At 46.1% G+C, this 12,632-nt stretch overlaps 1 protein-coding gene across 1 annotated transcript in view; it reads left to right on the top strand.

Annotated features, from left to right (window-relative positions):
- Window positions 1–39: 39 nt before the first annotated feature.
- The window catches only part of CDC45 (cell division cycle 45), a 63,379-nt gene continuing 50,786 nt past the window's right edge, over window positions 40–12,632 (top strand). Inside the window, exons 1-2 of the mRNA XM_040348240.1 lie at window positions 40–275; window positions 1,824–1,883. Of these exons, the coding sequence (XP_040204174.1) occupies window positions 225–275; window positions 1,824–1,883 (111 nt within the window). The 5' untranslated portion in view covers window positions 40–224. The remainder of the gene's footprint in view (window positions 276–1,823; window positions 1,884–12,632) is intronic.

Here is a 12,632-nt window from a genome sequence, read left to right as displayed (position 1 = left end):
CCGCTACACTACAACTACCAGCAGCACTTGCAGCGCGTCCGGAAGTGAAAGCTAAAGCTCTTAGAGCACTCTCATTGGTTGCCTGTAATCTATTGCTTTTGTGGGCCGTAGTTGTCAGTGGCTGGTGTTCGCTTCTCGTCAGGAGAAAGCGGGCTCTGTGATTGGTCTGTGTGGGGAGAGGAGTTTAGCGCCAGTTTCGAGGCATACACCCGCCAGGCGCAGAGATGTTTGTCAGCGACCTTCGTAAGGAGTTCTACGATGTGATAGTGCATGAGGTGAGGAGGGGGGCGCCGGTGTGTGCATAGCCCGGGCTGTGTGTCCTGTCCCCGGTTGTAGTGTGTGGGAAGGACGTCTCAGGAGGAAGTCTAGGACGTGTATATACGGTACCATTGTAGTCAGAGTCCTGTGTGCTGCATTTATAGAAGGTTTATATCAATGGTCACAGCATACAATTCCACTTTATACCGGCAGCAGTAATAGGGCCTCATTCACATGAGTGTATTACAGTGTAAGTCGGTGTGAGGGCCACATCTGCCCTCATGGGGATGTACAGGTGCTCTGTGCCGATAGTCCCACATTCTTGTCCATTGGGAAGCGGCAACTCCAGACCTCGGTATGGGTGCATGGTCCTAAACGCTGGACCGTGTGTGTTCTGGACCATGCGTCCGCATGGCTGTCACATTGGGAGCAATGGCTGTGTCCATGGAGCTGCCGTGTTTCAATGGACAACGATTGGGACTATTTTCACAGAACGCCTGTACATCCCCATGGGCGCAGACGTGGCCCTAGCACCGACGTACGCTGTAGTTCAACCATGTGAATGAGGCCAAACGATGGTTTATTTTGCCAATCCTGTTTAACCACTTGCCACCTGGGTCTATTCTGGCACTCCTTTCCTACATGTAAAAAATATCATCTTTCCCCTTTTTTTTTTTGCTAGAAAATTACCAGATTTTCTAGCCTGGTCCAATCACAGCGCCCTGTATCATGTGATTAGCTGTAGCCAATCGCAGCATGTCAACAGTAAGCCAACTGTCTCACTCTTGACATACTCATGCACTCCCTATCTGCTGTGTGTGTATCGATCAGGACTCGACAAATCCCATGTCGACTAGAAATGGCGTCCTTGTGCCTGGGCATTTGTCAGACAGCTACATTTAGATTTATTTTTTTCAGGCTTTTTCCCCTCTGTTTAAACCTGCAGATCTGTCCAGTAACACACATCCTGTATTCGTGTCCCCAATCTAAATGAAGGAGCACCTTTGGACAGTAGCATTGTCAGTCTGGGGGGGAAAGTGTTAGATATATTGGCAGATTTAAATGCACTAAGAAGTTAAATACTTTATAAGCAGTTACAGCAAACCTTGCTGGTGTTAAATGGTTTGCTCCTTTCTGCAAGTGATGCCTTCTACTGCAGAGCTTGTTCTTTTGAGAAGCAGACTTACTGGCTTGATCACCAGATCTTGGTTCAGCGATGTACACAAAAGCAGCTGCTCTCCCATTGGCGCTTGCTTCTGTCAATCGCACCAAGTGAGGAGGGAGCAGGGCTCGGGAGCAAGCACACCCGATTGCAGGAGCGCTGGCGAGGGACCAGAGAAGAGGAGTCGGGGCTGCTATCTGCAAAACCATTGCACAGAGCAGGTAAGTATTACATGTTTGTTATAAAGAAAATAATAATTTGTATCACTTTTAATCATGCCGATCATGTGAAACTGACCTTCACGTGTATAAGGCACCAGCTGTTAGAAGGTTGATGTATAGTTGTAAAACACCACTAAATATGGAGGCATGCAGACTGCTAATGATCTTCTATTTGATTTCAGCGTGTGCTTCTCCTTGTTGCACCTGATGTGGATGCAATGTGTGCATGTAAAATAATTCAGGTAAGGCTGTTTTTCTTTTGCGCTTTTATTTTTTTATAAAATGAACTTGAACTCATGAACATTTTTAAACTTTTAATCCCCCAGAGGATCAAGTGCATATAACATCTGATCCTGTTAGGATAGTGCTGTGAAGTCTGTTTATCTGAGGCTATTTGTAAACCCACACGGCTCCGCGACGCTGAATGTTACTTTCATTAATGAACACTCAGTGCTGTTAGAGCTGTGTGATAGTGCTGCTATTGCTCTGTATGTTTACTAGAAACTGGCAGTTCTATTGCACAGCACCAGTCATTCATAACAGTAAAATATACTCTGTTGTGGGGTTGTGTACGTCGCCTGCTGGCGCTTTTCTACATTGTTATGCGAATGGGAGGAGATTACTACACGTAAGATTATTTTTATAATGATTGTAGTTTTATAGGCACGTGGAAGTTATCCATTGTCGCTTATCATTAAAAAGGACTTTAATGCGCCCTTTGCAAAACCAGATGTCAGCAGCTACAAGTTCCCTGTAACTACTGACTTTTAAAATACACATACTTACCAGCCCATGAAGTCTATCGTCTTCTTCTTTACCTGATCCTTTTCAGGGTTTTGGTTTCTCTGGGCCAACATCTTGCATTTTAAGAGCTGCTTCTCACTTTCTGGTCATTCACAGCCAACCCTTATCTGTGAATTCGTAAGATTTCGGCCTCCCAGGATGTGTAAGACGGCAGACAGTTCAAGTGCTAGGTCCTCATCACCTAGGAATAATGAAGTAGTAGAGAGCACCTACAGAAAAAGGAACTTGCTTCAAATATAGGATTACACTTCTTAGTATTGCTACTAAATAGGTTTTCAGTGTGGAAAGGCATCTGCAGAGACAATTGAATTACTGTGTTCCTGTTGGGGCTTGTTCACTGTGTGGAAACCGGCAGTTTTCAGCACTAGAAAGGGTACACAGAAAACAATTGTTGTCTATGTGCCCTGTTCCAGCCTTTGGGTGAGGTGTGGAGCAGAAACATGCAACATATTTGCACCACTGACAAGACTTGATGCTTCTGCAATGTAAAATGTGTCTTTGTCATACCTGGGTAGGTACAAGAAAGATGGTTATGTTAAGCAATGCATTATTTTATTTTTTTTCTTTCTCATTCATAGAGGGACACCCTAATTTAGGCACTGTTGGGTTATACTGCTGCCTTCCAGAGATTGTCAAGTTCCAGCATTCCATGTTGCTAGTGTCCTAGGAGAATGAAATCTCTTTGCTGCTCTGTGGAGAAAAGGCGACCATTTTTGGTAGTTTATTTGTACTTTTCTCTTCAATCAAGAGTCCTGCTGTATCACAGCTAACCTGGTCTCTCCACGCAGCTATCTGAATAGACCTTTCCTAAGCCTGACTTGGAAGTGCTGTACCCAGATCCCAATGGAAAGGCTGCATGGAGCTAGCCTGGAATGTTACCTTTTGGACTTTTGCATTGTGGTGCTTTCCAGACCAGAGTGTTCTGTTGGCCACACAGTGCTCTCCTGGTTCAAAACTGTAAGGCCCCTTTCACACTGGGACGAGAGCCGCGGTGGCGGTATAGCGCAGCTAAAAACAGCGGCGCTATACCGTCGTAATTGCGGCGGGATTCGGCCGCTAGCGGGGCAGTATTAACCCCCGCTAGCGGCTAATAAAGGGTTAATACCGCCCGCAATCGCATTGCGGGCGGTATTACCGCGTTTTTCCATTTTAAATGTGAAGGAGCGTTATACGTACCGCTACAAGGACGCTGCTTGCAGGAGATTTTTTTCTCTCCTGCCAGCGCATCGCCTCAGTGTGAAAGCCCTCGGGCTTTCACTTTGAGGTTGCTGGGCAGGAGTTTTTTCAGGCGGTATAGCAGCGCTATTTTTAGCGCTGTACCGCCTGAAAAACTCCTCGGTGTGAAAGGGGTCGAACACTGCCACAGATTTGACCCTGTATTTGAAGGATCACTTTAGCTCTTCTTCCAGTCGATGGTGACCTGATCATTCGCCACCTGTCTTTTCTCCTACCATGCAACAGACTGGTCTGTGAGTATTTGTGGCGTAGCATCGTACCCTAAGCTACGTTGCCTTCTTCCCTGTGGTGTAACATGTCTGATCCTACTACGGCTGTAGCTCATATTTCCTCTAGCTGTTCTGGTCCTTTTTGCAGTGTACCCCCTTAGATACCAGGTACTGACACGCTGGAATTTTGTCCTCTGGTAGAGTGGATGCAATCGTCAGTTTTCCTTAGCTCTGTTGGGCATGGCTCTCTCCTCAAGAAAAGAGACAGGACACTATGGTGGAGAGAATGTGGCTGCTCACCCCGATAAAAATGATGAAAAGAATTTTCCCAAATGGGGTTATTGCGCTGCTCAAAAGGAAAGCGGTAATACCATGTAATAAAAAAGTTGTGTTTATTCACATGTTAAAAAGTGGACAAAAATTGGGTAGCATAAATGGATGGAGCATGAGTTGTATCAAGTACACAAACAGCGTTTACATAAATGTATAACAAGCAGTACACAAACAATGTATATACAGTCAAAAATGTGCATTGTAGTAAAAACAATCTAACGAACGTTTCGACCTTTGAAGGTCTTCTTCAGAGAGTTTGTGTGGCTGGAAAGGAACATATAGTGGTTAGACATCTCATGATCATAGTTTAGGTAATAAGAGATACATTGTTGGTTTTACAAAAAGCCCTTTGGCTAGAGGAGCAGTATGCAAAAGGATGTAATGAAAACAAAAAGTCAAAAAATTAAGCAAATTCGTGTGCAACATTGCAAACAAAATTATCTTAAATAAATTTTTTAGTTTTTAGTTTTTAATTATTAATTCCTTTACCTTGATGATGTGTCTCAATGATGTGCTGCAGTCCAAACGGCAGCATCAGGCGGTCTAATAAGGATAGCTTCCATCCCAGGCAGAAAAAACAGCTGTCCACATACTGTGAAACACCCCGCTCAACACCACAAGAGGTCACCCCCAAAAATTATGGGGCCAAGATGGAATGACCATATAGAAACCAGGAGGGGTAGGGGAACGTCGGTGGAACGAGGAGGTTTAATAAAGAAGCCTGTAAACAGAATAGTAAAATTGATATTTTTCTGCCTGGGATGGAAGCTATCCTTATTAGACCGCCTGATGCTGCCGTTTGGACTGCAGCACATCATTGAGACACATCATCAAGGTAAAGGAATTAATAATTAAAAATTAAAAAATGTATTTAAGATACTTTTGTTTGCAATGTTGCACACGAATTTGCTTAATTTTTTGACTTTTTGTTTTCATTACATCCTTTTGCATACTGTCCTCTAGCCAAAGGGCTTTTTGTAAAACCAACAATGTATCTCTTATTGCCTAAACTATGATCATGAGATGTCTAACCACTATATGTTCCTTTCCAGCCACACAAACTCTCTGAAGAAGACCTTCAAAGGTCAAAACGTTCGTTAGATTGTTTTTACTACAATGCACATTTTTGACTGTATAAACATTGTTTGTGTACTGCTTGTTATACATTTATGTAAACGCTGTTTGTGTACTTGATACAACTCATGCTCCATCCATTTATGCTACCCAATTTTTGTCCACTTTTTAACATGTGAATAAACACAACTTTTTTATTACATGGTATTACCTCTTTCCTTTTGAGCTGCGCAATAACCCCATTTGGGAAAATTCTTTTCATCATGGCTCTCTCCTCAGTCCTATCCTGGGAGGTTTTTACAGCAGTCGTGCACAATTTTTTTTGGGCCAAATAGCAAATTTATTGCCGACTATGACTGCAGAGGCCACAATGTGCTTCCATGACTTGCCCTGTAAAATCTTGATCTGCCTGCAGGCTTGGAGGCCTCTGGGCCCTCAGCCATCAAGGCCTTGTCTGATACAGTGTACCTTAATGGACAAACCTACACAAGAGAAGTCGCAGTCTTGTGTTATCCCTCACAAACTTGAAGAGACTGTCGGTCATTAATAACATGGTGGTCACAACAACTTTAAAACCTAAGGTCTGGGTAGGAGATTGTCCCAAATTATAACGTGACCTAGTGGGAACGCAAATTCAGTTTGGAATATGATCACCAGGACAGGGAAGCTAACTGGCAGAATATGCGTAAATGCACTCTATCTCTTACTATAAGGGAAACGGTGATTAAATTTACCCGCTGGTACTATACTCCTTTACGATTGGGTAAGATCTACCCGCAGACTTGCTCATCTTGCTTCCAAAGATGTGCTCTTCCAGGTTCTTTTTTTGCAAGTGTTCTGGGAATGTGAAGCTCTACAGCCTACTTGGGAGAGGGGCTCTGGAGCTAATGGACAAGCAAGCTAGTGGGGAGGCACATGGCTCTTAACACCTACTCACTGTCTATGAAAAAATCCCTGATATCCCGAAACCCCTAATGAAACTATTACACACTATTTGTATTGCGCTGCATTGGGCAATCGCCCTTAACTGGAAGTCTAACAGTCTCATTCTCATAGGTTATCTCTCGGGTTAATCAAATAATGTTATCGGAAAAAATATTTTGCTCACTACATGACTCTATCCGACACTAAATGGAACCCTTGGTTCACTTTCCGTCTTCAAGAATGACCTGAGTTGTTGTTGTTGTTCTTTTTTTTTGCCTTTCTGGTTGCAGTTTTGTTTGACATACCACCATATCACGGATAAGATCATATAGCATTAAGATTTTCTTATATAACCCTGACTAAGCACTGAGTTGGTGTGAAACGCGTTAGCTTGCATCAGTTTTTTTGCTGTGATATGATTTTACAATAAAAGGAACAATTTTTGGAGTGCGGCTGTCCAAACCTTTTTTATTTTTGCATTATCGTATGCATTGCCAGCACCCGTGGCTTTGGATTCAGTGAAGAGGTTCATCAATTACACCTGAGCGGTTACTCCCTTCTTGAATACTTCAATGTTTGGATGATCATTGTTTAACCATGTAATCCAGATGATTTTGCAATATGTAGGTTTATATCTTGTATCATTTTGTACTGCAAACGTATTTTTCTCAATAATAAAAAAAACGCTTGGTAAAAAATAAACCTTTTTTCTCGAGTCGTCTTCCAGGACGGCACCTTGAGAGTAGACTGGCTCCACCTGACAGGAAACACAATCAAAAAGAGGTTTAAAAACCCCGCCCCTCCCCGTGCACCTCAGTTCATGATTGTGTTTCCCCCAGCGAAACGTTTTTTTGTTTTTCCAAAAAGACCTAAGGCCTGGGGCTGGTGGTCCCCCTCCTGGAAGGTGAGCCATGGGTCCTGGGAGGCCTTGAGCTCAGTGAGGCTATTGCCTGTCCGGAGGGTCTCCCTGCATTGAGGGGGGGGGGGGAGCGGAAGGAAAAACCATGTTTGGAACCCCCCCCGGCTAGGTGTATCTGGGATAGTGGCTACCTCAGAACACCTAGGTGGCTGGAATCCCTCTCTCCCGAGCGTCCTCCTACCTGCTGGGCCGGGTAAGGACACTTCTCCGCGCTGTGGACTCGGCTGCTGTTCTCCCAGGCCCGTTTCTCGGTGGAGCCAGCATTTCCGACGCTGCGTCGATGGCGGCGCATGGTGATGACGCGCTTCCGGTTCCGGTCTTCGCCAAAATGGCGGCCGCCATCGGCGTTAGCTCACACGCTCGGAGCGCAGCAGGGGAGAGAGTGGCGCCCGATTCGATAGTGCCATGGAGCGTGAGGACCGCCCGGCACTAACCGCTGCTGCAGAGGAAGCCACCAAGGGTGAGTCTACCTCCAGAAACTTCATTGGGGCACTTGGACTGGGTCCTTATTCCCCACACACCCCCCTTCCCTTCCCCCTACTCCCTTTGTATTAAAGCCTTGTCTTTTACTTTCAGGGGAAGAGGTTACTGCCCAGGGGGAGGCTTCTAGTGTTTCTGCTAAACATACATCTAAAGCTAAAAGATGTGGGAATTGTAGCATTAAGCTAGCCACTGACTATTCCAAGCTTTTGTGTGCTAAGTGCATTCAAAAACTTACAGGGAAGGAAACTTCGCTAATAATGAAAGAATTCCTGACGGTTCAGTCAGAGATGCTTTCCACATTAAAAGAGTTTAAGGAAGCCTTAAAACCCAAAGGACCTGATCCCCTAGCAGCTGGACCCTCCTCACAGGAAAGCTTATCCACCTCGGCTCCAAAATTGTTGAGGGCTAGGGACGTTCTTCTGTCAGACTCTGAGGATTCAGAGGCTCAGGAAGAAGGTCTCATTGATAGCCAGACAGATGAGGAGGATGAAGATGCTAGATCAGGCAAATTCATTTTTTCAGCAGATGACATGGGTGGTTTACTGGCAGCTATCTATACCTCTGAGGGGATTCAGCAGCCGACCGAACTAGTGTCAGCACAGGATAAGATGTACCAGGGTTTAGCTAAACCCCAGCCAAAGGTTATCCCAGTTCACCAATCTCTTCAGGACTTAGTTCTAAAAGAGTGGGCAGAACCTGAAAAGAAGTTACTTAGGTACAAAACCTGGAAAAGGCGCTGTCCCTTTAAGGAGGAACTAGAAAACAAATTTTTCAAAGTCCCTAAACTAGACGCTTCCCTAGCTCAACTGTCTAGACAGTCTGACCTCTCCTTTGAGGATGCTGGGAATTTAAAAGATTCACTAGACAGACGGGCAGAGACCTCCCTTCGCAGGGCCTGGGAGGCTAATGCGGCAGCCCTTGGGCCCGCCCTGGCCTCATCCTGCATTGCCAGGAATACGGATACCTGGCTATCCAGGATGTTAGAACATATCCCACAGACTTCAAAGTTTAAGGATATCCGAGATTCCCTTAGAGTCATAGGTAGCGCTGTCGCCTATCTAGCAGACGCATCAATTGAGTCCGCTCGAGCCTCTGCTAAAACAGGCGCTCTTATTAACGCCTCAAGAAGGGCACTATGGCTCAAAACATGGGAAGGAGATTTGGCCTCCAAATCCCGTCTCTGTGCCCTACCCTTTGAGGGATCCTTCCTCTTTGGGACAGGTTTAGACCAGGCTCTAACTAGGGCCTCAGAAAAGGGTAAACGGTTCCCTCCCAAACCTAAACAAAATAGGAGGAGATTTTTTCGAGGCCCCCAGAATAAAAATCGACCTTCAGACCGAAGAGCGGCCTTTAATAGGAAGTGGATCACAGGGAAGGATAAACCAAAAGGGGGAATCCTTTTCCCTGATCCTAAACCCGCTGGAAAAGACTCCAAGTGACTCGAGAGTCGGGGGAAGGCTCTCCCGATTTCTTCCAGCTTGGGAAAGCATAACGCAGAGTCCTCATATTTTGCAGATAGTGAAGGAAGGCTACAGATTGGAATTCCGCCATCTTCCCCCACCAATTTTCCTCCTCACTCATTTACCCCAAAATCCCCTCAAAGCGGCAAGCCTTCTAGGGAATGTGTCAGACCTAGCACAACAGGGGGTCATAGTCACAGTTCCGGTAGACCAACAGGGTCAGGGGGTGTACTCTCACATCTTCGTAGTACCAAAACCCTCGGGAAAATTCCGTCTAATCATCAACTTAAAACCCCTGAATACTTATCTCCTCTACAAGAGGTTCCGCATGGAAAACATTTACAGTCTCAAGGGACTTCTTTTAGAAGGGGTATTTATGATAACCATAGACCTGAAGGACGCCTACCTCCATGTCCCCATTTACCAGGACCATCAAAGATTCCTGAGATTCGCCATTGTTTCCCCTCAGGGGATCCAACACTGGCAATTCACCGCTCTCCCCTTTGGGCTTGCCTCCAGCCCAAGAGTTTTCACAAAGGTGCTAGCAGAGGTGGTCGCCTTTTTACATCTGAAAGGCATCTCCCTTGTCCCCTACCTCGACGATCTGCTGCTGTTCAATCCCAGTCGGGCACTTCTTCTCACGGACCTGACCACCGTCCTGACTACACTGGAATCCTTAGGATGGATTATAAACAGAGAAAAATCTTCTCTCCTCCCAGAACAGAGAAAGATCTATCTGGGATTCTTAATAGATTCCTTAGAGAAAAAGCTTCTCCTACCAGTAGACAAGGTCCAGAGACTCATCTCAGTGGTCAGGTCTGTCAGGGGAACAGCAGATATTTCACTCAGGGAGATCATGAGGTTGTTGGGACTTATGACCTCATGCATCCCAGCAGTTCCGTGGGCTCAGCTCCACTACAGGCCACTACAGGCCTTCCTCCTCTCCTCCTGGGACGGGAAGGAAACATCCCTAGACTCCAGGGTCTCCATTCCAGAGTCGGTAAAGAACACTCTAAAGTGGTGGCTCATTCCTCGGAACTTGGAAAGAGGCCTTCAGTGGAACCAGTCAAATCCCCTCAGGATAACTACGGATGCCAGTTCCTGGGGATGGGGAGCCCACGTGGCGGGCCTACAGGCCCAGGGTTCCTGGGATCGACACCAAAGGGAGTCGTCTTCCAACTTCCGAGAATTATTAGCGGTCGGAAGAGCCTTGGAAGCGTTCGAGGAGAGAATCCTGAACCAGGAAATACAAATTCTCTCCGACAACGCGACCACGGTGGCGTTCCTGAACCATCAGGGAGGCACCAGGTCCCGTTCGCTCCTAAGGTTGTCCCTAGAAATTCTAGGCTGGGCAGAACAGAGGGTCCACTCCCTGTCAGCAGTCCACATCAGGGGAGTCCTAAACCTAGAAGCGGACTTTCTAAGCCGCCAACACATTCTCCAGGGAGAGTGGGAACTAAGTCAGGAGGTCTTCGATTGGGTATGTCATCATTTCGGCATCCCAGAAATAGACCTCTTTGCTCACAGGAGGAACAAGAAGATAGAAAGGTTCTTCTCCCTCTCCCGGGATCACGGATCGGAAGGGGTGGACGCGTTGGCCCAGGCCTGGACATTTTACCTAGCCTATGCCTTCCCTCCTCTGAATCTGATCCCGAGGGTATTGCAAAAACTGAGTCGTTCACAAGGGAAGCTGATCCTGATCGCTCCCTGGTGGCCCAAAAGATCTTGGTTTCCAATGTTAGAACAGTGGTCGGTCCTTCCTCCCCTCCCTCTCCCAGTCCGGGTGGACCTTCTGCGGCAGGGGCCGATCGTTCATCCAGAGCCAGGCTTTTTCAGTCTGACGGCCTGGTACTTGAGAGGTGGAACCTGCAGCGGAAGGGTTGCTCAGAGAAGGTAATAGATACCCTCTTAGCGAGTCGTAAGGAAGTTACCAGGAAGATCTATGCCAAGACCTGGGGGGTGTTTTCACGCTGGTGCACAGCAAGACAAGCCCCACTACCCGAAATATCGGTTATCTTGGAGTTCCTTCAGGAAGGGGTAGATCTAGGTCTAGCTACGAGAACCCTAAGAGTACAGGTTGCCGCCTTGTCCTACTTTTTAGACAAGAGGCTGGCTCTGGATCCTCTTATTAAGAGGTTCCTGACGGCCAGGGATAGGTTATCACCTATACAGATATCCAGAGTTCCCCCTTGGGACCTCTCCCTGGTGTTGGATCAGCTATCCAAACCTCTGTTTGAACCGATAGACAGCATTCCGGTTAGGCTGTTAGTATTTAAATTCTCCTTTCTTTTGGCCATCACCACGGCCAAAAGAATAGGAGACATGCAAGCGCTCTCAATCAAAGAGCCTTATTTTCGTTTATTTGAAGACAGGGTAGTCCTAAGTCAGGATCCCCTGTACCTACCTAAGGTGGCAACGAAGTTCCATAGGTCACAAGAAATTATACTTCCTTCTTTTTGCGCAAACCCACAGAATGAAAGAGAACAAACCTTTCATTGTTTGGATGTAAGACGCTGTTTATTAATTTTATTTAGAAAGGGTGAGCGAGTTCAGACGCTCATCACACTTGCTAATCAACTTTTCAGGACAGAAAAAGGGTTGCCAAGCATCTAGAGCCTCCATATCTAGATGGATAAGACAGGCAATTTCAGTAGCATACAGTAAGGCTGGCAAAACAGTACCTAAAGTCAAGGCACATTCCACGAGATCTATAGCAACCTCCTGGGCAGAGAGAGCAGGAGTTTCAGTGGAACAAATCTGTAGATCAGCAACGTGGTCAAGCCAGAATACCTTTCTAAAACACTACCGAGTGGAACTCCTGTCACCCCAAGACTTGACGTTTGGCAGAAGAGTCCTGCAGGCAGTGGTCCCGCCCTAAGGTAGGCCTGAGGGTTACTTGCTTATCTCTCAAGGTGCCGTCCTGGAAGACGACTCGAGAAAATACCAGTTACTCACCGGTAGCTGTTTTTCTATGAGTCTTACAGGACGGCAGGCCTATTTCCCACCCTGAGGAATTTATATGGTTTGTATTTTTATATACTGGTTCCCGTGCTCTTATGGTGGTTACTTTATCACGAACTGAGGTGCACGGGGAGGGGCGGGGTTTTTAAACCTCTTTTTGATTGTGTTTCCTGTCAGGTGGAGCCAGTCTACTCTCAAGGTGCCGTCCTGTAAGACTCATAGAAAAACAGCTACCGGTGAGTAACTGGTATTTTTTTAATCAAGTGCATTTAACCTAAGGTCTGGTCTATATCATACCACTGCTTTCCCCAGCATAGGCTTCTTTAGAAAGTTCCTCAGTCTGCGAAGACTTGTTTTGTGCACCTGCTGTTAAGTCTTTTTCTTTATGAAGTCTGGAAGAACCAGACAAGCTCACTGTCCCTCCTAAGCACCTGTTGGTTTTGTATCCCTTTGAGGAATGCTTTGTTAAAAACTGGACTGCCCCCTTTGGATCTGGCATTTTTTAAACTTCCTACATGCACCTTGGGTTTTTGACGTGCATAAGATATGCATCAATCATGTCATTTCTTGGTGTCGTTTGTTGGCCTT

Source organism: Rana temporaria, chromosome 1 (assembly GCF_905171775.1).
Source record: "Rana temporaria chromosome 1, aRanTem1.1, whole genome shotgun sequence".
NCBI lineage: Eukaryota > Metazoa > Chordata > Amphibia > Anura > Ranidae > Rana > Rana temporaria.
Note: the sequence above shows the minus strand (reverse complement) of the source record. Positions and strands in the feature narration are given on the sequence as shown.